Here is a 27,495-nt window from a genome sequence, read left to right as displayed (position 1 = left end):
GGTACTGAACATATGTTTACGTTTTATGATATGGCAAGCATGCAACATTTCGGCATTGACTTACGAACTGGCAAGATCTTCGCCATAATTGTAACTTAAACATAAGTAACAAATAAGGCAATTGGGGAATCAGGGTAGTTAAACTGTATAAAAATAAAGAGATGTGGTATGATTGCCAAATACATAAGTGGAGGTCATCAAATTGCCTTCATTAGTGAGCAAATTCTATACTGAATTTTGTAGTTTCTTAGAATATCCCGGCATTGTAAACAAGAATAAAAAAGAAACTACTTGGTTTGAAAAATATATGATTAGACCATTGAAACCGTATTTTTTTCAAAAGATATATTTGCAATTTATCATTTGAACATATAATTGTAAAAATGTACAACTATTGAACCTTAGATTTGTTTGCCGTTTCTGTATGAACCCTCATTGGTCTTATGCTTTTAGTTTTCATATTTCCATTTTGATATATTCAAAATATAATCATATTTTTAGTTTGAAAGTCTCTAGCGCAAAAGTTTGCCTAATATTATGTTTTTGTCTTAATATAAGGTTCTTGTTTTGTTTTCTGTATTTTGCAATGTCATAATTATTTGTTTTTGTCTCAGACCAAGGTCCTCGATTCAAAATGTGTTTGCTTTTATTGAAATGAATTTGAAATTTGAAGGAAATTCAACTGGTATGTTTTCAATACATACCTATATCTTCACTCTTCTTTTTTGAACAGTGACGAATTTCGCTATCTGCAACCGTTCCTATAAAAAAAAAGGGATCGTTTGAATTAAATTATGAAAGAGAAACAGTTTGGCACCAAACTGAATTGTCCAGAGTTAACATTGCTCTTTTATATTATTTCTATGGAAGGTCAATGCAAGTCTGTTTTAAAGTGAACAATGTTTATATACTGCCTTGACTGGGGGATATCAAATCTCTCGAATATTATATTTTAAATAAACAAAAATGCAAAAAGCCTGACATTAATTGTTGGAGGCTAAAACACTGTGATTTTTGGCTTAAAACAGGAATTTTTATTGCGGACGCGTGTACGATGTTTTCTTTTCGCGTGGCTTTCCAGTGAGAATATCCTACTTTGAGTATGTTATCATTTTCAGTTCTGACTTAGCAAGAACATTCATTTCATGAAGTCATGGTTTATACATATGGTATAAAAAAAAACATCCTACATTTACAAATCTGAAGATATTTTAATTCGAACATTTCGATCAATATTCTGAACATGTATATAATAACATTACATGAATCACACAGTTTTCATTTTATTCATGTAAAAGTATTGTAGGATTAAAGTAAAACTATTTGATTTCAATATATAATATAATCGTACAGAACCATAAACCTTAACTTTCAATTAAATAATGTGCTTTGAATTTATTTTTGTTTTCGCTTTCGATGCAAATACTTTCAATTATCCATTTTGCTATTTATAAGTAAACTATAACAGACGGAAAACCCCATAAGTTTGTACTATTTATAACTGGGGAGAACCCATATTAATACCATTTTCAAAAATATTACATTTAGCGAACGTTGTTGTACATTCGAAAGAGGTCGCCATTACTGATTTTACTAAAATGTATATATTCTTATTCAAATTGTCTTAACGTTAATCATGTATAGTTCCACCTATAATTGTTATTTAAAACCTGAAAGTACTAGTGAATTGAAACTGTTCAAATCGGAAATGTTTGATTTATTAGTAATCTATATATATATTTCTATACACAATAACATTTATTATATCATATATATATACAAGTCTAAATTGAAAACAACGTTGAAACCTATGATTGCCTTGGATAATAACCTCAATTTGTATACGTGTGCATGTAACAAATATCGTTGCAGAAGGGTCTAAATATAGACTGAATTATTTAAAAGCGTGTAAAAATGTTACATACTATATCTGTGTATATGTTTTCTTTTTTGAAATTAAATATTGGAATGTCTTACCTGACTGTGAACTACAGCCCTCCTCTGCGGAACATGAAACTAGTAAAATTATAACCCACAAAATAAGTGAGATTTTAAAAATCTTCATGTTTGTGTAGTGACGAGTTTGTGTTTTGTAATGACGTTTAATTACAATATGTTGGCTGAACCGAATCAATATATAGTTACGGAAAATCGAAATCGAAACTTAAACTGAAAATTTCCACACACTTAGCCATGTGAATATAGCATCTGCAATATACACTGATTATAGCTATTATCTGATATATACTAAGGATGTCCTAGGTTGTTGACTTTGTGCATGGTAGGTCATATTTTAAAATTATTAGTTCATGAAGTTGGTTTTTTTTTCAAAATTTAAGACTGTCTATTTATCGTTTCAATAGTTGACTGTCGCATTTTGTCATCGCTAAATAGAATATTACAGTTTTTTTAAAGTCAGAATCTTTGTCCGATGAAATTAACATGTAAATAAACGTATGACACCTGTACTTTAATCTCCTTTTATCTGCAGCCCTATAAGAGGCTCTCAGAAGATAAATGTTACAGAATTCAAACGTGTAATCTAACTGTTTTATTAAGTAATAAACGAAAAAGATATAATATAATATTTATTATTTACAAATTGTTGAATCGTTCAATGCAACATATTTTTTTTCAAACTTAACATTAAATTTAATGGTGCAAAATCTCACTCAGGAATTCTGAAACTTGTTTTCCCTCTCTTAGATCAACATATTGCTTTCGTCAAATTTGGGAATTAGAATTAATATTTATATATTTTACCCGATTGTGAACTACAGCTCTCATCTGCAAAATATGAAGACAATAAAATTGTAATCCACAAAAAAATGACATTTTTAATACCTTCATGTTTGTGTTAAATTCAAATTATCAGTTCATTTTTTGTTTTGTTATGACGTATAATTAACAATTTGCTGTATGAATATACAGAATCAATAGTTATGTAAACAATATCAAAATCTAAAATTAAAACTGCAAATTTCCACACACTTAAGTTAGCCATGTGAATGTAGCATCTGTAATATATATATATTGATTATAGCTATTATCTGATATATACAAAGAATATCCTAGGTTGTTGACTCTTTGCATGTTAGTTCATATTTTACCATTGTCAGTGGGTTTTTTCAGGATTAAAGACCGTCAATTAATCTTTTGAATAGTTGACTTTTGCATTTTGTCACCCCTAAATAGAATATTACATTTTTGGAAGTCAAAACATTTGTCCGATAAAATTATAATGTAAATAAATGTACGACACCAGTACGCATGTCTTATTTTATTTGCAGCCCTAAGAGGCCACCAAAAGCCAAATGTAAATAAACTCATCATAGATACCAGGACTAATTTTTTATATATATATACTCCAGACACAATTCATACGAGAGATTAAAATGTTTGGTTAAGTAATACAATTTGAAAAAAATGTATTCATCAATAGACGAGGTTAAATCTACCTGATTTAGGTTTAAGATGTCAAATTGTTGAATTGTTCCATTTGAACATATTTTTCTTCTCAAATTTACCAGTAAATTTAATGATGCAAAATCTTAATCAGAAATTCAGAAACTTGTTTTCCCTCTTTAAGATCAACATATTGCTTTCGTCAAAGTTGGGAATCAGAGTATTCTATCACATACGAAAAGAACAAAAACAACATTAACATACCCCACACCCCTTTTTTGACGATTCCGATTCGCTTAATTGTACATTTATCTAATAACACTGGCTTTAAAAACCAAGGTCGTGTGGAAATATGTTGTTTAAACCAGTTTGTTTTATTGTATTAATATTTTGAATTAATATGATCAGAATGAACATGGGAAATATTTGTCATAATTTGAAACTTTAGTTATAAAATAAAAACAAAATTTGTTGTTCTTGCTTAAAAAAGAGGGGCGAAAGATGATAATGTTTATACAAGAGGAACTCAGTGATCAGAAATAAGCTGACTACGCAATGGCTAAAAAAAGAAAAAGACAATCAGACAAACAATGGGGTGATCTCTGGTACTACGGAAGGGTAAACAGATTCTGCTCAAGATATTTCACCCGTCGTGATGGACCAAGACCACAATAATGACCCCACTTTTCGTTTTCCACGAATAAAGTTCCCTTTAATTATACATGTTATAGTATGTTTTTTCTCAATTTTTTTCTTTCCCTTTCTCATGCATTACCTAGTTTTTCTGGGGTGGTTATAAAAGAAGAGAGCTGAGATACACTTTTGGATGTTTTATTTTAACTGATTTTGATAAGGAAAATGTGATTCGGCCAGGTGCAAAAGGTTAAATTTACATTTTTCGGAACATCTCTTGACATGCCTATAGGGGTATGGATGTGTATTGGCCAAATTTGTATGATGTAAACATGCAATTTTTACCAAAAATTAGACAAAAAGAATCGGAAAAATGTTTTTTAATGCAACAAAACGTTAAAAAGAACTGAATAAGAAATTAATTTTGGTCTTGGGCCAACTTTTCCCATATTTTTGCAAAAGCAGCATCATTACTTTTTCTCTGACAGGTTTTTTTCTGATATCAGTTTGTGTTTGAGGTATTCATTTCAGTTGCTTTACTTCATTGTGAACTCTGAACACAAAGAAAAGTAGATAAAAACATAAAAAGAGTGCAAAATGTACTGTTTTAATAGTCTAACGGTCCGTACGAATCAAGTGAAATGTGAAGTTCTATGCACTTAAAAAAATTATATACCTTTAAACAGATTGCACTGAATCTATATCAAAAGCACTTATTACTGGTTGTTTGAACTTTACTGTCTTACATAATACCTTTATTTTCTTCTGTTGGATGGCTGGTGGTTAAAATACTGGCATTTTAAGACTGAAATTTCGTGCAGGTCTTTACATTATGTAACAGTAAAGTGAATAAACTTTGCATCATACCATATATACATACTGTCTACATATATAGTTAAAAGCAAGTCTTGTTACATCCAGGCTTCATATTTGGTCATATCTAAACAAGGATTTGAGCAAAAAGAAGCATATTTCCATCTCCAATATCATTAATATGCAATTATATGGAAATATAGGGAACACTCCAAATTGACAACTTGTTATTTTAAGCTTGACATTGCCTAGCTAAGACCATGTAAAACTCAGGGTTTTTTTTTTTGGAGGGGGGGGGGGTTGATTTTTAAAGCAAAATTTGAAAGTTGAAATTGTTCTATTTCAACGTCACAAACTGACTCATAATATACTAAGCTTAAATCATGCCAAGTTTTATTGGAATGGTCAAGTTTTTGGCTCCTAATAGGCCCAATACCACAATTAATGTCCCCGCTTTTCGTTGTCCAAAAATATAGTTCCCTTTAATTATAGTGTATTTTTCTTTGTTTTTTTTTCTTTCCCTTTCTCATACATTCCTTAATTTTACTGGGGTGTAAATAAAAGAAGGGAGCTGAAATAAGAAGGAAAGAGTGATTCGGCCAGGTGCCAAAATGTGATATTTACACTAATGTCTTTCGGAACAATTCTTGACTTCCTATAGGGGTATGGATGTGTATTGACCAAATTTATATGATGTAAACATGCAATGTTTCTGAAAATTACATATATTTTTGGACTTGCACTTTACATTACACACACACAAAATTAGACAAAAAGAATAGGCAATTTTTTAACGCAACAAAACGCTATAAACATGATAAAGAACTGATAGAGGAATTAATTGTGGTCTCGGGCCTGTTGCTCGTGTAATTACAAACCCGGCAATCAATCTAATTCGATAGATCACATTCATGAAAAGGGAACGGGATTATTATTCAGGCGTAAAGAACATATCCGATATCATCTTTGAAACTGATATTCCATAACGATCAACCAAATGTAAATTTTACAAATGGATGATTTCAACTTCATCATTAGAAAATATTGGTTTGTGAATAGCAATCCTCTATCAAAGAAATCATTTTATAGGAAATACAAGCCCGGGAATATCATATCATATGGAAAATATATACTCCTTAAGCAGGCGATCCTGGAATGTAGCAACAAAGTATGGAAAGTTCACAATAGGGAAGCTGACATCATCCCTTGTGTCGTAAAGTTTTGTTTTCAACCGACCCACATTGTCATTTTCTAGATCCTTTATCTCTAGTTCAATGGGATATATGAGTTCAATATAGTCATCAAATTTGGATTTATTTAGTGAGAGAACATCATCTATATAGCGGAAAGTACAGATAAAGGATATTTCTAACCTAATAATTGACGAAGTTGTTTGATGGATTAGATAAGAGAAAACATAGTATATGTCCCCTAGAACAAGACCCCACAGTCTTCCCTTAACAGATAATGGTGCCTAATTCTTAAGGGTAATTAAACCATAGAGTTTTAAATATTATTCAATATATATATAAGGTTTTGACGGCAATCTTAGTAACTTACAATAATAATTACTTCTTCCCATGTTACATAATATTTCTAACAATAATTATAATAAACAATCGACTATATGCATAGTTTTTTTCTTTTTGGATTTTAGATGTGTAATTTTGGTAAACAAATATTCCAAGTTGCTTAATTCATACAGTTTTAATATTATTAAATATATATAAGGTTTTAACGGCATCTCAGTTACTGAAAAAAATATTTATTTTTCACATGCTACATAACAATTCTAACTATAATTAAAAACCAATTGTTCAGAGAACAATTGAAGGTCTTTCCACCTTATCGCTCAAGTTGTCTTTTCTATAAATAGCAAAAATATCCTGAAATGCATCAATTGAGAATACAAGATAATCACATTGTTATATTGACCTGAAAAGTATGACTTACCAGTACTCAAAGACTTGGATATTAACAACTATGTCTTATAGAAACATCTTCCTTCTTTGCTGATAAGTCATTATCAACTATTTCACCTCATGGCAGTTGTAATTTTATATATGAAACAATGCACAAGAGGTAAAACAACTGAGTTTTATACTGCATGTACTGTTCTCACTGAGGACAATTTCTAGAGAACGTTGATTTTCAATCTGGAAAGTATATATCTTGATGATCAACTATTACATTTAGACAGAGAAAAAAATATAACATAGAATTGTGAAATAAACATTAAATATGTGTATTACTTTAAGAAATCATCTTTTCAAATCTTTCATTTGGATTAATTGATTAAATTAATGTTTATTTATCATACAATGGTAAATATTTCAAACTCATTCAGAATGACGAAAGAAACACTTTAGCAACTACAATGGTCATACAGTTTAACTTTCCTAAAGTAATCGAGACCTGAGTATTCCAACATCTTGCTTTAACCGACACATTTTAGTGGTCCCAAAATATACCTATCCTTGCAGAAAATACCTGAGTATCCCGACATTTTTTCTGATCCCCCATTGTGTCGGATAACAATGGGTATGGTGTGTTGCCAGAGCCCTGTTTGTTATCAGCACTAAATCATGTTTTAGTGCTGATATCCGCCTCCTACGACGGGGACGAAGGGTTGGACTTTAGGAGGCATATTTTTTTTTAATTTATACAATACTGTAAATCAAGTTTAAAACTGATATTTGTTTAATACTGTTCATATTTACAATTTATGGCTCTGTTGGTTCTACATATTTATCTTACCTATTTCAGTCATATGGAATTACTATTTTCAGTGCATCATGATAGCTGTAATATGTTGGAATAATAGCAATCTGTGTATCAAGACATCCTTTTACATACACATGATCAATAAGAGTCCCTCCTTCTGTTGTTGGACTATCTACAAGCTGTTTGAAACCTTTTGATGACATGAAATTAAATACTGTACAACCACCTTTCAAAATATCTTGATTAAAATCACCAATTACAACAATTTTTTCTGATAAGTCTACTAACTTACATATTAATATCTCCAAGTTCTCCAAAAATTTTCCTAGATTATACTTCTGAGTTCTGTATACAGTAGCAACTAAAATATTTTTACTTGATATCCTGAAAACTATACATTCTAAGTTTGAGGCCAAGTTGCATATTTCAGTTTCTGTAGAAAGCTTGTAAAAAACACATACACCACCATGCTGCATTTCCTTTAAAGAAGAATAATAAGAATTATCATCTTCGAAAGCTAGAGATCTGGGCAAATGAAAACCATCATATCCCATCATTTCAAAGCAAATGAGTTCTTGATTAGTCCAGGTTTCAGTTAGACAAATATAATCAGCCCTTCTAAAGTCTGGATTATGTTTCAAATCTTCTGCATGAGTCTGTAAACCTTGAATGTTTTGATACATTATTTGAAAAGATTGTGTAGGTTCCTCTGCTACATCATCGATTTCAAGCAAAAATCTAGTCATTTCTGAAACACCCTTTACAATATCAGGATCACAGAAGATTTTCTTGTCTATTTTTTCAGTGTCTATGCTTTTAATGTGTAGACCAGATTTTGAGGTAACTCTGCTAAGAGCAACATATGCTTGACCATATGTGAAACATTTGTTCAGATCAACAACACATTCTTCAACTGTTAATCCTTGAACTTTGTGAATTGTGCAAGCCCAGGCTAACTTTAATGGAAACTGTTTTCGTACACAATTGCTAAAAGGAATGTCTTCACTTGAGGGTTTCAATCCAACACAGCGTTTTCCACTTATGATTTTTTGTACCTTTGCATTTCTTCCTACTCTTTCATTGTCAAAGTGAATGTATATGGTACTTGGGAGGGAGTTAGGCGAGAAGTCTTTGATAGATATAACAGTTCCCATTACACCGTTTACTAAACCATCTGCAGTGTCCTCATTCTTGATAAGCATTACTCTTGCTCCTTCGGACAAAAGGATAGATATTGGAAGACATACATCTGACTTTGTGCAATGGACTCTTTTCAAAGTCAATTTTCCTGACGTTTTGTCTTTTTGGAAGTCTTGTGCTTCAATTAGCTTTGATTCTGTACATAGCTTCATTATCATCTCCTTGTTAAAGGTATCAACCTCTGCATTTGTGGAATATATGTGCAAGGCTTCATCGGGGCCATCTCCAAAGCAGTGTGTTATTGTTCTTTTATCAAAAAATGTCAAACTTTCATTTTTCTGCTTGACACGCAATCTATTTAGTAGTTCTGCAAACAAACCATCCTCACGTTGACGCATTATTTCATCCAACTCAGCAATTTCAAACAAACCATTCCATAGTTGATTTGAGGGATTAGAGGGATCATCTACATACAATTTGTCTACCCTTTTTGTTTTGACAGGTGGTAACTGATAAAAATCGCCAACAGCAATTACTGAAACGCCTCCAAATAAACATTTGTCTGGTCTTTTTTTCACTTGTCTAAGTCGTTCATGTACGAAAAACAACAATTTCTTATTGACCATAGAAATTTCATCAATAATCAAGATTTGCAAATTTTCTAACTTTGTTCTGAGTGAATTAATTTTGTCTTCACTGAGAGTTGCATGATCAGGTGACAGTGTTTTGAAAATTCCAAGAGCACTATGAATTGTCAATCCATGGATATTGAAAGCAGCTGTTCCAGTTGGAGCTGTTAATAGAACTGTGAGATCATCTGGATTCTCTGAAGTTTGTGCTAATATTCGAGTTGCTTCATATTGTATACACTTGATCAAGTGACTTTTACCTGTTCCAGCTCCTCCAGTGATAAATAAATGTAAAGGCTCTGGTGTTTTTCCATTTGATTTCTGAATGCACCAATCTCTTACTTTATAGAGAATTCCTCTTTGCTTCACATTCAGACTTCTTAGCCTTGGAATAATTTCATTTTTTGTGAGAGAAACTGACAGCAAATTAGTTCCAACGGATGATGAGCTTTTTTTATTATTCAAATCTGGTATTGATAAATCCTCCTCAATCACACTTGTTACTTTGCCTTCATCTATACATTCTCTTCTATTCACTTCTGCTTCTGGGCATAACTCACACCAAGCATCTTCATTCGGACCTTTTTCATTTAATTGCTTTTCTGCTTCCTCTAAATCATGACCATCTTTTACAAAATCTGACATGTTTTTGACAACAATTTCTTTTACAGAACTTAACTCATTATCTCCTTCAAATCTTACTGTACCACAGGTGAAGAAATTCTCATATGTTTGAAATAATGGTGGTTTTAACTGTTCATCATATCTGTATGGTAAATAAAGTTGCAATATGCTTTGATAGTATTTTTCTGGTGCATTTTCTGATGAGAAGCGTGGATATTTTATAACTGCCGGTGAAGTTCTTGTGCGCTTTCTAATGTACCCAAGTGAGCCATCAAGTTTGAAGGTTGTTACTTTATTAATTTTTTGAGGTAATTGTGATTCTAGTATAACACTGTATTCAGAACAGAATCTTGCCAGACATATTTTGATAAAGATGTCAATGTGTGGTCTACCTTTATATCTATCAACAACATTGTTCATCCAAGTACTATTCTCATCTTCATTTTCATTTTCACTGTCACTTTTACTCTTTTTTCTTTTTGCAGACTTACAACTTTGTTGTTTCTCCAGATCTTTCAAAGGAATGCTCATTCGACATGGATTTTCACCAACGGGTATAAATTCCACTTTCCTTGAACATTCTCTTAATCTCAATCCTGTTACTCTGAAAACAGCTTCCTGTGCACTTATCTCCCTATGGTGTAAGTATGAAGTTCCAATTTTTTTCAAAGTCTGTTGAGCATTTAAATTTCCTTCTTCAGCTTCATTTTTGGTCTGCAGGAGTAGTAATCCTAGCTCTCGCTCAGCTTTACTTATGTAGCTTATAATATATACAACACAGGAAAATGCATCCAAAATATATTGTATGTCCATGTTTGCATCCCAAGCCCTTAAAAGATGTGGGTTATACTGATTGGTGTATATTTCATTTGGCTGACGTTTTAAAACTACTGTATTTCGATTGGTGATGAAACAGTAACATTTTTCAAAGCTTTCTTGAGTTAGTCCTGCTTTCTTGAAAATTTCAGATACATCTAAGTTTTCATCTTCATTCTCTTTTATTACTTTCCATAAGTTTGACAACATTTCCTTTGCAAATTCTTCCTCTTCCTCTGAATCCTTATCTGGATCACTTGGTTCTGATATAAATGTTCTAGTTGAGGGAGGTCTAGGGAAATTAAAACGACATACTGTTCCTTTTTTCTTACAAGATTTTGAATGCTTTTTGCTATGTTGGTGTACTGCCATAACAATGTCATGCAACTCTTTGTCTTCCTTTTCATCTGGTATCTCACATGAAATGTACTTGTCAATAAAAGTGATAACGTCTTCATTTTCAACTTCGCCAAATTTTGGCGCATTTTCTACCCAAAACAAACAATGTGTGTGAGGAGAACCTCTTTCTTGAAATTCAACTCGGTAAAAATAGTCGATTATTTTCCCTATTGGTTGAGCTTCTGACATGATAACTTTCTTCAAAAATTTATGGAATCTATTATCAAACATTCTGGCTGCTGTAACTGGATTGCTACAGAGAACTTTACATTTTTCATCCCATGTCATATTTTCAGTATTTCGCATGTCACCCTGTTGTTTTAAAATTGTGTCTACAATTTCGGACCATCTAAAGTCTGCAGAAGAAAAAGAACAGAAGAATGTTGGGACTCCTAACTGTCTTATCATTGCAAATATATCTTTTTGTGCATTTTGCCAATAGGGAGGAGTTCCTCGAATCGGTTTTAAATATTTTATAGCTTCATCTTTTTTAAATAATTCTTTTAAGGTTTCCTTGTTGCATAGCATTTCTCTAGTTACTTTCTTTCCTTCTTTTGAAATAGGACATTGTTTTCTGAGAGATATCTGTACGTTTGAAATCACGCTAGTGAGCTCAGTTAAATATTGACTGAAAAATATGTAGGAAGTATCTCTGGCAAATCTATTTTCAACACTCATCAATCTAAGATTAAAGTATCTTCCAATAGTCAGTTTTTCATCACGGTTTTCATCAAATGTATTTTTGCCTGAAGGAAAGTGTACAGGAAAGGTTTTAGCTTCAATTCCTGGTTCTTGAAGAACACTTAGAGGACTGTTATTTTCTGCTGGAGCTATATTAAATACCTGGTCAAAGCATAAATCTAAAGCCTCTTGTCCGATATCAGCAGGTTGTAAACAAGTATCTAACTGAACACCACGTAAACTATCATCAATGTAGCTAACTGATTCACTTTCTATTTCTCTTTCATTGCCTGTTGTAGAAGATTTTATCATTTCTTGTTCCTTTATTTCGTTTTCCATCACCAGCTCAGTATCATCAGATTCAGATTCATCATTTACTACTTGATCATCACTTAATTCAGGAATTGGATTAATCCATTCATTGTTGATAGCCACATCTTTATACCATATGTTTTGATCCTTTAAATACAAAAGAGCTTGCTCTAAATGGTTTGGTCTTACAAATTGATATTTGTCATATCCTTTGTAGCTCAGCTTTCTCTTTAACTTAACTTTTAATAATAGACTTTCATTTTCAGATCGGGGTAATATAGAAGTTACTTTTTTCAAATCAGATGGCACACACACTACAGGTCCATGAACACCTTTTTGTCCTCCTTTTGGTAAAGCCATAATTTTCATGAAAGGAATGTTCTGGGCAATAAGTTGTTGCTCGATTGAATTCAGCTGTTTTAACTCTACTGGAACATTTTCTAGTATTAGACTATTTGAAAAGGAGTCTGCAGGTATTTTACCTTTCAAAATTTTACGATGACAAGTATAACAGATCCACAGACTTGTTCTACATGTTCCTTCAAAAGCACAATTTGTCTTGCAATCATCTGTACATTTGTGTTTGTATTTATCTGTTGTAACTAAATCAAATATAGAATTATCATAATACTCTTTCTTGCAGATCTGAACCTGTTTTTCAAAAAACAACCTCAAACAACAAGCACAAACACATTCTGGACCTTTTTTAACTTCATCTTTAAATTTTCTTATTACCTCAGTTATTTGCTTGTTTTCTACCTGATGTCTTTCACGACGTACTGATGTTTGTTGTTTAATCTTTATTCTGTGTGCATCATCATCTACATACTTTTGTATACTCTCTTGTTTCACATGTTCCTTGTGCTTTTCATCTTCTTTATACTTTTGTATACTTGCTTGTTTCACATGTGCCTTGTGATTTTCATCTTCTTTATACTTTTGTATACTTGTTTGTTTTACATGCTCCTTGTGCTTTTCATCTGATTTATACTTTTCTATACTAGCTTGTTTCAACTTTTCTCTGTACTCAGGATCTTCTTGATATTTTTGAATTCCTGATTGTATTAAAGCTTCTTTGTAAACCTTGTCTTCTTGATACTTATAAATTCCTGATTCTATTAAAGCATCCCTGTATTCTTCATCGTCTTGATATTTTTTTATTCCTGCTTGTATCAAATATTCTCTGTATGTCTCATTTTCTTTATATTTTTTAATGCTTAAACATAATTTTTTGGAACGTATTCCTTCATCCTCCCAGTATTTTCTTTTTAATGTATTAGTCTTTCTATCTCTAAATTTGTCATCTGTCCAGTACCTGATCCTTTCTTTTTCAGCTTTAGACAAAACTTTTGATTCAGTATTGCAGTTACCCAAATTGTAAATCGAGCCAGTTATCTGGTTTTCATTAACTTTCGTTTTCTTTGAGGTAACCTCAGATTTTCTATCAACTTGATAATTTTCTGCATAACTTTGTCTACATTGTAATGGATTTGGAGGAAGTGACTTTCGAGTAACATTTGTGACGACCTCATAATGATTTATATCTCCTATATGTTGAAGATAAATTGCCTGATCATTAACACAATTATTGCTGTTTATTTGAGATGAAGAATATTTAATCCATGTACCATTATAAAAAGTATAAATGTCTGTTTTAAGAAGGTCAGCACAAGCTAATATTTCAAGTTCAGTTCCCCATACATTTTTTTCTTCCATTTTCAGTGTTTGTACATGCTGTTCTACAGTTAAAAATCGTGGCTGTAAAAATGTCCTGAATATTTCAGTATTTGTCATCAAATGATCAACTATTGCCCTTCTTACATTTCCAAAGAATTCTTGTCTATTAGATAGTGCATATGAAATGGCTCGAAAAAGACAATTGCCATCACCTGTGATAGTCTTTGTAGCAGATGGTGGTCCCATGTTATGTATGTTTGGTGTAATCTTTTTGGATATTGTCTTGGTTGGTATCTTGCCAATAATACAGAGCTTCCTCTTTGAATCTGAATTCAGAGGTTTGAAATCATAAAAATTATTTATTGTTGACAAAATTTCAACATCAGATTCATTATCTGTAATACCCTCATCAATGTGTACTTCATCATTTTTCTCAATGATAATACTTTCATCTTTGCAAATGTTAGATTTGAGTATTTCTGGTGATATGTGGTCATGCATAGTTAAATTTTCTGGAGTTTTGATAATCTCATGGCTATTTATGTTTTCCTTTTCTTGATTTTCAGAAAGTTGAGATATGCTGGTGCTAGCTTGGTTATAACTTTCTAATACTTCATAACTGTCAGTGCAGTTTTCAATACAAATACTAACTCCTGTTACCTCAAACCATTGATTTTGGCTTGACCCGGCCATCATGTTGCAACAATATTGATAAAGATGATCTAGATTGTTTAACTTTAAAAGTAAACTTTTACCATCACTGTCATGTAAGCCAAACTTGTTTCGTGCATGAGAATCAAACAAAAGTAAATCTTGATTATGTTTCAAGGCTAAAAATGTTGTATCATATGCACATATAAAGCAAGCATCATGGTCAATTAGAGATTCTTGTAAAGCTTGGTCTAAAGGCAAAGAATTTCCAAATTCACTAAAATCTATAGTTCCATAGTTATCAATGACAGCTGTTATTGATTCTTTTCTTGATATTTTCAGTAATTGTCCTGACATTTCTATCATTCCAGGTAGGTCTGACACAAGGAGATGAACATTGTCACCATGAATATTGCTATATATTTGGTTTCCCTTAATCAAAACATTGTCTATATACATCTGATCCCAATCCATTAAACTTTTAAATTTACTATGAGCAAGAGCTGATAAACAGTTTGCAACACATTGCTTCCCACTGTTAATTCCAAATTGGATATCTCCTTGGTGAAAACTACCTTGGATTACAAAATTTCTGTCAACTGATCTACTATCATGACTAACCTCAATACTGTTTTCCGTTATTATACCTTTTTTCTTGTGACTATACATCTTTAACCCATCATTCTCTTGTTCAATATCTATAATAAAATTACTATTACTATCAAGTTGTGTATTGTCAGTTTCAACAATCATGCTATTATCTACAAGTTCTTTAAATCTTTTGTTTTTCTGAATGTTCATGTGTTTTATTTTAGCGTTGCTTGAAGTATTTCTATAATCTGAATCAGCTTCGATTGAATCATGCAAATTAGATTTTTCCAGTTCACATTTTCCATTGCAATTCACATTTGGTTTAAGTGATGCAGAATCCGTATTTAATTTAGTTGCTTGAAAATTAAAACTTATTTTAACTGATTCAGAATCCATGTTTAAATCCATTGCTTTATAATCCATGTTTAAATCCATTGCTTTATAATCCATGTTTAAATCAATTGCTTTAGAATCCATGTTTAAATCCATTGCTTTAGAATCCATGTTTAAATCCATTGCCTTAGAATCCATGTTAAAATCTATTGCTTCAGCTTCAAGATTTATTTTAACTGATTTAGAAAACAAATTTGATCTCATTGTTGATTTCAATGATTGACTTAATTTGATTGATTTGTTTGAAATAAATGATTTAGTAGATTTCAATTTGATAGATTCTTTTGATTTTGTTAACTCAGTAAATTTAAATAATTCAGTTCCATTTGGGCAGTTTATAGAGTTGACGCTCTGATCTGGTATTATAGGACAGTTTATAGAGTTGACGCTCTGATCTGGTATTATAGGACAGTTTATAGAGTTGACGCTCTGATCTGGTATTATAGTACAGTTTATAGAGTTGACGCTCTGATCTGGTATTATAGGACAGTTTATAGAGTTGACGCTCTGATCTGGTATTATAGGACAGTTTATAGAGTTGACGCTCTGATCTGGTATTATAGGACAGTTTAAAGAGTTGACGCTCTGATCTGGTATTATAGGACAGTTTATAGAGTTGACGCTCTGATCTGGTATTATAGGACAGTTTATAGAGTTGATGCTCTGATCTGGTATTATAGGACAGTTTATAGTGTTGACGCTCTGATCTGGTTTTATAGGACAGTTTATAGAGTTGACGCTCTGATCTGGTATCATAGGACAGTTTATAGAGTTGCTGCTCTGATCTGGTTTTATAGGACAGTTTATAGAGTTGACGCTCTGATTTTGTTCTATAGGACAGTTTATAGAGTTGACGCTCTGATTTTGTTTTATAGGACAGTTTATAGAGTTGACGCTCTGATTCTGTTCTATAGGACAGTTTATAGAGTTGACGCTCTGATTTTGTTTTGGACAGTTTAGAGAGGTGACGCTCTGATTATCTGTGCAAATGAGGTTCAGTTCACCAGTCTGCTTCAATCTTTGCTCTCTCAGTTTGTCCCTTTTTTCTTTTCTTTTAGAAACATAACTTTTTCTACCTTTGCGTGGCATTGTCTAAAAAATAAGAAACATATACAATTAACGTCAAACATGTTAAAGATGTTATAGTGACATTATAAGAGAACTTTCTGCACTAAAGCATTTAGATTATAAATTAAAAAAAATAAAAAGAATTAGACTAACTTACTTTTTTGGAATTTCAGTTTTCAGAGGCCACATAATCATGATAATGGCTCTAATTATACCTCTTTTGTCTCTTCCTTTCAGATTATGTAAATAAGGTTTGCATGTTATTTGTTTTTCATTCATTTTTTTGTACATAGATTAGGCCATTAGTTTTCTCATTTGAATGTTTTACATTGTCATTTCAAGGCCTTTTATAGCTGACTATGTGGTATGTGCTTTGCTCATTGTTGAAGGCTGTACAGTGACCTATAGTTGTTAATTTCTGTGTCATTTGGTCTCTTGTGAAGATTTGTCTCATTGGCAATCATACCACATCTTCTTTTTTATATAAACATGCCTTGGCGAAACACTATTTAGTTCAGTACATGAATATATATAAACTTACCACAAAGTCAATTATATTAGTTGCAAATAAATCTGAACGTCATAACAGCTACTAAGCATTTAAGGTCAGCTTTAGATTCTATCACCAATATTTAAGTTAGAAGTAAAAAATTCCTGTAAAAAGAAGCATCATAGTTACATTTGTAAATGGTTTTTTTCTTTATTTCAACTACTCATGCTAATCTATCCACCTTGTATGCCATCCATTTAAAGGATTTTATCTGGTGAGCATTTATTTATATTGTTTGGCCCAGTTTGGTGATTGCCTGTTTTTCAGACTAAAATAAATGGGTAGTGTTCATAGGACACAGATGATGCCCCTGCATATAATGTTCTAACAGGACATAACTTGAGAACAGTAAAACTTACGCTACCAAAATTTGAACATGATTTTTTGTGTGTGTAATAAGCATTGTGTTAAAGTTTCAAAACACTTTGACTGAGGTAAACATAAGTAAAGGAACAAAAATTAACAGCATTTTTTCCTTTTGAAAAGGAGATAACCTTAGACCAGTACAAGTGGTACCACCCAAAGTCATACTTGATCTGGGTTATTTTGTGGTAATTAGCATTGTGTCTAAGTGTCATAACATTTGGTTGAGGCAAACTTACGTTAGAGAACGGAAAGTAAAAATTCCGCATTTTTTTCCATTTAAAAAGGGCATAACTCTAAAACGATAAAGGTGACGCCATCTAAATTCAAACTTGATCTTGGCCAGTTGAGCTAAAAAAATGACAGCTTATCTCATTCAAGAAACATAGTTTTTAAAATGAAATTGAGATTTCATTTTATTTCTAAAAATAGCATCTGATAATAACCCGGTCTGATTGTGGATCATGCTGTTGCACTGATGTTTTATAATATCAACTTTTATAATGAATCTTAAATCTTTTATTACGCATCTCTTACATGTACATGACTATGCATGAATATCTGATATGACTATAGTATATTAACTTACCACAATGTGAACTTGAACAGTTCCAAATAATAATAGACTTTGGACAGCTATTACGATCAACTAGAACTGTTATTAAGGACCTTGATCACTTCATAGAGTCAGAAGATAACAAAATGCCTGAAAAAAAGAACAATGAATAATTACATACATTTTAAATGTTGCTTTCAGAGATATCTAAGTTGATCTATCATCATCTTTTAATGAAAATGGTATGCAAATTTGAAAAATCAACTGTACATGTACATGTATCCCAAAACATTCTTCATAGAATAAATCTACAAAATTGTGTCCTATTACATTACAGAAACAATGAAGAGCTGAGCCATGAGCACATAATACATGATACATGTACCCCCATCACTTTTTCAAAGAAAATGTTTTCCATATATATATATATATATATATATATATATATATATATATATATATATATATATATATATATATATATACAACTCGTCTAAACATCAACCCAACAATGTTAGATCTGTAAATTTGCTTTCGCAAATTTTTGGTTCTTCCCTCGCCGGGATTCGAACCCATGCTACTGTGATATCGTGACACCAAATCGCCTGCACTGCAGCCATCCCGCTAGACCACAGGACCACCTGGGCTCTCAAAATAAAAGAGCTTTCGCTGGCCGTGTGTTAACTTTCCACGTCAGTTTTAATCTAGCGGCGTACTGCAGTACATGATAACCATGATAACATTGTTGGGTTGATGTTTAGACGAGTTGTATATACATAATGTACACAGCCATGTATCACCATCATTGATGGCGATCCGATGGATACATCTGTTGTAGGGTTGTCACTGACTAAGACGTACTTATATATATATATATATATATACATGTGTACATGATATAATATAACTCCTCAATGTCATATATTAGAAATCTATATAAAAAAAAGGTACATTGTGTATTGATTATTTTAATAAATGTAAAACAGTCAACTTATAAAATTGAGTATGGAAGTTTAATCAAAAGCTAAGTGTTCTAATTACAGTCAGGGGTACTACTTGTACAAGTTATTTTTATTTACTTGAAGAAGTAAAAATAAATATACTTATATAAGTAAATTTGTAGGACACTTATACGAGTGAATTTTATTTACTTGTAAAGGTAAAAAAAATTACTTAGTTACAGTTTGTCCCTTAAATATTCAGAATGTTTTACTTATTTAAAGGTAAAAAAGTCATCTTATCTTCATTTCTTAAATTCTTAGGATATCTTTGCTCTAATAGAATTTTAATTTGTCTGTCCTTTGTAGATGTCTTTACTAATCATTTAAGTGTAAATTCATGGACAATGAAAATCCCATTTGTCTGTTATCTTCAGAACACTGGTCATTTACAAACCCCAAAGAAGCAATTTTTGAAGGCTTGGAATAAATAATTAAGATCTTTGTGCAATCAGTTTCTTTGTTGAATTAATGAGATGAAACATTGAACTCTAACCAAAATTATGAGCTAACCTGGGTTAAATCATTAAAGGCATGAATTTTCATCTCAAAACTTGAACATTATAATCGGATAATCATGATAATGGGATTGTAAAAAAAATTTACTTGTATAAGTATTTTTTTGAGAAAATTAAGGGGAGATTATTCAAACATTATAATTAACTTAAGTACAATGTATATTTTTTTTTACTTCTTCAAGTAAATAATAAAAATTACTTGTACAAATAGTACATGTACCTCTGACTGAATTAAGGACTTTGGATTCTTTATAAAATATTTTAATATATATAAAAAAGAAGATGTGGTATGATTGCCAATGAGACAACTATCCACAAAAGACCAAAATTACACAGACATTAACTATAGGTCACTGTACGGCCTTCAACAATGAGCAAAGCCCATACCACATAGTCAGCTATAATAGGCCCCAATAAGACCATGTATATACATTTGTACGTTGTTGTAACTAGAATAATTAATGAAAACAAGTAATGTGTCAAAGAGACAACAACCCGACCAAAGAGGAGAAAACAGCCAAAGACCACCAATAAATGTATCATAATGAAAACAAGCATTCTGTGAGTATTGCTATTGCATGCATGGTGATACAGAAGTCCCCTACCAGTTAAAAATTCAATTCATTGACTGTATTTGAACATAATCATGATAATTCTAACTTGATCTATAACCTGTCATGGTGTAAACTATATAACAAATTCAGGCATGACGAAAAAAAGTTTGGAAAACTTGATTATTTGAATGAATTTAATAAGTCCAAGGATCATAACTCTGCACACAATTATCAGACCAAACAAAATTTTAAGTTGATCTGTAACTTGTCATGATAATACAATACACAAAATATCAAATCAATATCTCAAGCATGGAAAATAAAATGTGTGGAAAACTGATTTTGATTTGCCGGACTGGCAAAATCTAGCTTTCATTTTTTTAATTGTCATGATTGTAATAGCAAATTACATTAACCAAAATATTCATACAACATAACCAATAAAAACAACATTCAAAGATTAAATTACAGAGTTGAATAGGTAACCATGGTAACCTGGATTGTATTAAAATTTCTTGGCTCGGTTAACATCAATGGGCATTATTAGTTACATAATGTACTAGTGACCCAATATGATATATATGGGGTCAGTAAATTCATTATGAGGATTCAAACAAGTAAATTCCATATATTAACTGACCCCATACATGTTTATATCAAATTAGGTTACTACATTGTAGCACACTTTGATAAAAAGGAGTAGGTCCGGTAAGGACCGATTTAAGCCTCAAAGTTCAGGTTCATCTGACGAAAGATTTTGACCACTTTACAAACACTTAAGTGTCTATTTCATTTGAATCAATTAGTTTCTGTGAAAGATCTTTATGAATTTAGTCATTAAAAACGATCCGATTCAAGCTCAAATATTAAAAATTTACCAAATATGCCGAAAAATGTCACTTTTCAGATGGTTTTTGTCAAAAATGAAAGTGGCCGCATCTGTGTTCATCCTCAACCTTTCTATATGTTATGTATTATCATAAAATACAACTTACATTTCAATAAAAAGATGAACACGAATGCGGCCACTTTCGTTTTACACGAAAACCGTCTAAAATTTAACTAAAATGCTAGAATTGTGAAGATTTCGGTAATTTGGCATGACTTAATGGTGCAAGTATCCGATATATGTGCATTATATAGACTCGGACTTCTCTTGAACTGAATTTTAATGTGCGTATTGTTATGCGTTTACTCTTCTACATTGGCTAGAGGTATAGGGGGAGGGTTGAGATCTCACAAACATATTTAACCCCGCCGCATTTTTGCGCCTGTCCCAAATCAGGAGCCTCTGGCCTTTGTTAGTCTTGTATTATTTTAATTTTAGTTTCTTGTGTACAATTTGGAAATTAGTATGGCGTTCATTATCACTGAACTAGTATATATTTGTTGAGGGGCCAGTTGAAGGACGCCTCCGGGTGAGGGAATTTCTCGCTACACTGAAGACCTGTTTGTGACCTTCTGCTGTTGTTTTATTCTATGGTCGGGTTGTTGTCTCTTTGGCACATTCCCCGTTTCCATTCTCAATTTTATTGTATTGTTAAAAACAGCCCATATTTATGTAGCAGAAGCATTCTACTGTGTAATAAATAACGACAAGTTTACATTTTAACAATTTTGTAAAACTGCTATATTTTGGGGCAAAAAGGGGTCTTACTGGACCTACTCCTTTACCTTACCGACTACATTTTGTACATGTACATTTGTCAAATGCATGTGGTATTTTAAACTAGTGGCCTATCACAGTGATGAAGTCTTCAATATTCAGAACCTACTTCCATTGGTCTATACAAAAACAAATGCCAACAATAACAACTTGTTAGCTTTAAATGTGTTTCATGAATTTATTTCAATAGTTCATAATCAATTTCTTATATTGTTGAAACCTTTCAGTTTTTTCCTCAAAGCTGTGTTGTTTTTACACAGGGACTTAACACTTCTACTACCTGTGTATTAAAATAAACTATGTGTCTGTTACCTATTCTGTGGTAGGACATCCTAGTAAGATATCAGGTAAGCATGGTACATTGTAAGAGCAACATTAAAGAGTTAAATCAATTTTTCAATTACTGTAAATTCAGAAAATATTATAGCATTTATTATTGAGATTTTGTCATTTAAGACTAAAATACCTTTTAAATTTTACAATATGGAAAAAGCTGTTTAATTCATATAAAAAAATTCAAAATGGTTGTTTTAATTATGGCACTGGCTATGGTTACATGTAAATGTAACATTAGTATAATTTTTTTGTTACATTAGAGACTACAATGTAATTGCAGGGATCCAGGGTTGGGTAACGTACTGATTAATTACGAGTGTAACAATAATATTTGGGTCTACAGTTACATGCATTGCCTTATTGTTACATTAACACACTGCAATTTACAATGGGCCTAGTAATATGTATTAGAATAAAACTTGAAAACTTTTATTTGACATAATACAATATTTAAAAGTTTCTACAAATCCAGTATGTCTTTCTTTTTAGTGTGATTTAGTCCGACGCACTTTTGATGAAACCACTCTAAGCAGCCATCACAAACCAGTGATACGGCAAATGTGCAAGCTTTTTATTGCAATTCTATTCTGCACTCTCCCTTTTTGAAGTTAAAGAAACTTTACGCTTCAGGTGAAAAATATTTTTTTACTTTTGCAATGTTTATATTTTCGCCCAATTTTTTGTTGGAAGTATGTGAGATTGTTTAACATGTTTAAATACAAGTCAATTGTGAAAGCAACTAATGTTGAAATTAGCTGACGGGTTGAAACTGGAGGAAACTGTGTTTACATTTTCAGAGTACAGATATTTTGTGATCGTAATTTCGTTCTTATTGGTGACAGTAAATGCTCTATTGAACAGTTCATTAAGTATTCATCAATAGTGCCAGTGTACTAAACTATAGTAGTTTCTTTAACCATTTAACAACATCAAAACAATCAATACTTATAATTTGTTGAATAATATAAATATGATTATTACTACTATTATCTCGTACATGTCGAAGAATTAAGCAACAAAACTATAGGTTTAAATTTAACAAATTTAATGTACGTTGCAGTCTTCAATGTAACAATAAAACAATGTAACCATAGACCCAAATATTATTGCTACATTCTTAATTTAATCGGTTCCTTACCTAATCTTGCATTCTGGCAATGTCTCAGAAAGGGGGGGGGGGGGGGGGGGTATGGGGGGGATAGGAGGGGCACTGATCCCGAAATCCCGGGCTTAAAAACACAAAATCCAGAGGTTCTGAAATTCTCAAAATAGAAAAATATTTAAAATTCATGAAATAAGAACAATTAGAAAAAAATCAAAAAATCAGGGCAAATGGACCCTGTGCGAACAGAAATCACGGCGAACATATACATGTACCATGATATACAAGGGCGAACGTAAATCAGAGTGAACAGACCCGGATTCTTTGAAAATAGTTATGATATATTTAGCATTGAAAGATCATGCTTTCTTCAGTCATATGAATTCATACTATGCCTACATAACTTTTCAATGGAAATTGGGACGTCACAATGCATTCTTAATACTTGAGTATAAAAAATCAAGAGACAACGATAAATATAGTTTACCTTCGCCTAAATATATATTATACCACTGCATCGAGTGTGATACGATATTTATCCACTTGAGACAGTTAAATTTTCAAATTTAAAACGCGAGGCTCGCCAAGCGTTTTGAATATTATATATAAAATTTAACTGTCGAGAGTGGATAAATATCGTATTACACAAGATTTGATGGTAGAACCTGTTTCTCTTATGATTTTCAAACAATATGCAGGCAAACATATTCCTTCTTTCGAATGATCTGCAAAAAGATGTGTTCTTTCTATGTGACGTCATCAGGCATGGTTGCCTTTTTTCATGCCGACACAATGGAAAGTTTAGAGGAAAGCAAGAAAATTCGACGTCATAATCGGATTTTAACCAATGAAGGACTGAGATTAAACGAACCACATGTTGATTAAATGTTCTTATACAATGGGCGTGGAAAGGGATAAATTGACGAAGATTAGAGAAAATAATATATCTTGTTCAACAGACAACACCAGGTAAAAGTTCTTCTTTCAGTTACAACTGCATTCAGTAAATGTTTAATTTTTTGCATTTTTTAAATATGTTATCCCTTTGTTAATATGGTGACGGACATATTTTATTTTTATTTCTGTACACTCGATTATCGATAAACTTTGTTTTGACTGAGTCTCGTGTAAATTTTAACCTACTTTCTGTATATCTGTAGGACGATGAAAATCTCTGTTTCTTTAAATGGATATCAATTCAATACTAATCGATTACTTAGAGTCTAAAAAACAACTATATCACTTGAGTATTGTAGGAAATAATAACTTGTACGTGCGAAAAGCATGTGTACATTGAAATCGGAAATCGACAACTGTTTCTAAGATTAACTACGAAGTCGGTTCTGATTCCGGAATTAAAGATTTATGTCTAAAGAAGCAAGAAAACCAGTGGCGGATCTTGGGGGTGTGGGAGGTTAACCCCCCTTTTTATTGGACGATCAATGCATTTGAATGGGATCATATAGTTGGAACCCCTCCTTTACTCTGGGTTGGGAACCCCCCTTTTTAAAATGGCCGAATCCGCCCCTGCTAACTGTGCTTAAGCCAAGGTATAAAATGCATGTATGATTGATTAGTTGGTTGATTGATTGATTGATTGAATGATTAGTTGGTTGGTTGGTTGGTTGGTTGGTTGATCAATTAAACACGTTGGATAGGGTCTCTTGAAACCATCGAAAAAGAAACAAATGAGATCTTGGACCCGGTATAAAACACATGAGACAGAAACATGCATGCACTGATTGATTGATTGATTGATTGCTTGATTGGTTGGTTGGTTGGTTGGCATTCAAACACGCATAAAACTCTTCAAGTAGTGCCAAAATTACATAATTTGTCCCTTTGTACATGACCTTGACCTTTTACCGTGTGACCTTTGTCAAGGTCATTGCTCCACTATGTCATTGCAAAAGACCCTATGGGTCAAGGACATTTTTTTAAAGAATTTTGCCTAATAATGGCTTTACATAAACCATCAATGGGTATTATGTCCATTACACAATGGTAAAACCAATACAGGCATAATGTAACAAAGTTGCCTCTTGGAGTACCATTAATTTTTCACTATGTAAATTTTCTGTATCTATAACCATTCCAAAGTTATAGGGAAATCAAAAACAAATAAAAATCTAAAATATGACCTTGACCTTTGACCTTGACCTAATTTTCATTTTTTTGGACCAATGATCTCAAAACAAAAGACCCTAGGTCTCTATCACTTATGGTTTTCCAGTTTAAAATACATTTCAAAATTTCAAATACAAAAGGGGAACTAACTCTCATATGGAGTCTCTATACGGTTTCGGTCAAAATAAAACAGAACATCCTGAGGATGTAACGAGCAATTTGGTAAAATAAATTTGTTGTAATCTTTTATGGTTGCGAAGGAGTAGTGGCCACAAGAAAAACAGTGTTTGGGGAGATAACTCTTACAACGTAAAGTATTTGGTTACGCAGTGGTCAGTTTTAAAAGTCCATACGCTTTATGATATCATATTCCAAATATCTAAGCGACATCTTTTGAAACATCAATACTACGCAAGAAAAGAATTAGGCGGAAGAATAAAAAAAAAAATAATAATAATAATCAGAAGAAATCCAATAGGTCTTTCCACGGAAAGGTGGAAAGACCTAATTATAATTAACAATCGACTATATGCACAGTTTTTTCTTTTATATTTTAGATGTTTTATATTGGTAAACAAGTATTCCTAGCTGTTTTTTTCATCATGTATTTTTCAGAAGGTATGTAGCTGTTATTCAAATTCTTTGATTACAAAGTTCAAGTACAGTATTTGTCGAACAATCTGAGATTTATTTGTACGAGCTTTCGCAACAGAACGATAAACGACGTTAGCCGATATTTTCTCCTTTTTCTTAATAACGAGTACAAATGTTTTTCATTTTTGAGACACTTTACAAATGATTTGTTTTATCCTGCAATTTACCCTACATGTACACTTAAAAACACGAACTGCGAAGCAGCCACCAATATGAACTGTATACTTTTGTTAAAAGTAACACCTCGTTAGCTCAAGGCAGTAGCAGGGTAACAGAATGCTTTTTGTATAATAACAAGAATAGCAAAAATGTGTTTGCATAGTTACTTGTTATTTGTACAAACGATGGCTGATTGCATGATTAATACAATTACATTTATGTTGAAAAGTGAGAATGGAAATGGTAAATACAAGATAAAACAAGAGATCTTTTTATGTAATGAAAAGAACAAGAGATTTTCCATTTACATGAACGACATAATGCTTACGACTGCCAATATCATGAGAACTAAATTTACTTTATTGCAAGGTGTATACGCTATACGGAATAAATGATTACATTTCAACACTTGAGTTGTTAATGTATAATAATCCTACAACTTAATTAAACACAGCATTTGAAGAAAATAAATATCTAACATTCCAAGAAAAAATTTAAGACTCTAGCCTTAACTCTATCTGTCCGTGTGATTTGAATAATATTTTTTTTATATATGTATTTGTGCGATACTGACAATAAAATAATTCCAGATGTAGCCATGGAAAATGAATTTCGCATTTTATTGATTGGAAAAACAGTAGCAGGAAAAAGTACCACCGGAAACAGTCTTTTAGGAAGAGAAGAATTCAATGCGGATGTATCTGACGAATCCGTTACCAAATATACCAAGTCTGCAAGGGGAACTTGCAATGGTCGCCATATTGTTGTTTTTGACACGCCAGGTTTCTTTGATACGGAAGACGATAATGCAGTTATACTACAGGAAATAACTAAAGCATTGACATTTCCCGGCATGCATGCCATCATATTCATTCTTCAAATAGGACGAATGACTGCCGAAGAACAAAACACGATAGAAATATTTATGGACTACTTCGGAGATGAAGTCAGCGATTTTGTAAGTGTTGTCTTTACAAATAAGGATAGACTCCAAAATTCCAATACAAATATAAAAGATTTTGTCGAAAACAAAGTAAAAAAAGACTCTCCTTTGGGTGCACTTCTACAGAAAATAGACAACCGTTACATTTCACTCGGACTAAATAACACTGAACAAGACGTTAACATGATAATCGAAAATGTATATAATACTGTTAGAAATAATGAAGGGAGGTTTTATACACATGAAATGTACACGGATGCTGGAAACAGACAACACGAAAGAGAACAGATGGACCAGGAAAGAAACGAGAAAGAGAAAAACAAAGAAAAGCAAAAAATAATTGCTAAGGAATATAGAATCCAAAAACAAAAACTAAAAGAACTTGAGACGAATCAAGAGATTGAGGCACTCGC

General features: G+C 32.0%; 3 protein-coding genes and 1 long non-coding RNA gene across 5 annotated transcripts in view; 1 reads left to right on the top strand and 3 right to left on the bottom strand.

The window, feature by feature from the left end:
• The window catches only part of LOC139527433 (GTPase IMAP family member 7-like), a 3,387-nt gene extending 1,200 nt beyond the window's left edge, over positions 1-2,187 (bottom strand). The window contains exons 1-2 of one of the 2 annotated variants that reach the window (XM_071322895.1): positions 1,978-2,186; positions 705-761 (exon numbers count right to left, since the gene is read on the bottom strand). In XM_071322895.1, the coding sequence (XP_071178996.1) occupies positions 705-761; positions 1,978-2,065 (145 nt within the window). In that variant the 5' untranslated portion in view covers positions 2,066-2,186. Of the gene's footprint in view, positions 1-704; positions 762-1,977 lie in introns of both variants that reach the window. The other variant, XM_071322896.1, reaches the window with a different exon arrangement.
• LOC139527426 (VWFA and cache domain-containing protein 1-like) overlaps positions 1-27,495 on the bottom strand; it is a gene marked incomplete in the record, with an annotated part of 392,016 nt that overhangs the window by 95,466 nt on the left and 269,055 nt on the right.
• Positions 2,184-27,495, top strand: LOC139527438 (uncharacterized). The gene is made up of 3 exons (XR_011665361.1): positions 2,184-2,281; positions 25,884-25,944; positions 26,730-27,495. It is a non-coding gene; the product is annotated as an uncharacterized lncRNA (long non-coding RNA).
• On the bottom strand, positions 7,614-24,487 carry LOC139528939 (uncharacterized). Its single transcript, XM_071325187.1, has 4 exons — positions 24,343-24,487; positions 18,059-18,175; positions 17,098-17,210; positions 7,614-16,580 (listed from the first exon to the last, which is right to left on the bottom strand). The coding sequence occupies exon 4, from the start codon at positions 16,575-16,577 to the stop codon at positions 7,614-7,616; it is 8,964 nt and encodes a 2,987-aa protein (XP_071181288.1). The 5' UTR covers positions 16,578-16,580; positions 17,098-17,210; positions 18,059-18,175; positions 24,343-24,487.

The sequence above is a fragment of the Mytilus edulis genome, chromosome 6, assembly GCF_963676685.1.
Source record: "Mytilus edulis chromosome 6, xbMytEdul2.2, whole genome shotgun sequence".
Taxonomy (NCBI): domain Eukaryota; kingdom Metazoa; phylum Mollusca; class Bivalvia; order Mytilida; family Mytilidae; genus Mytilus; species Mytilus edulis.
This window is presented reverse-complemented; position numbering and strand designations above follow the sequence as displayed.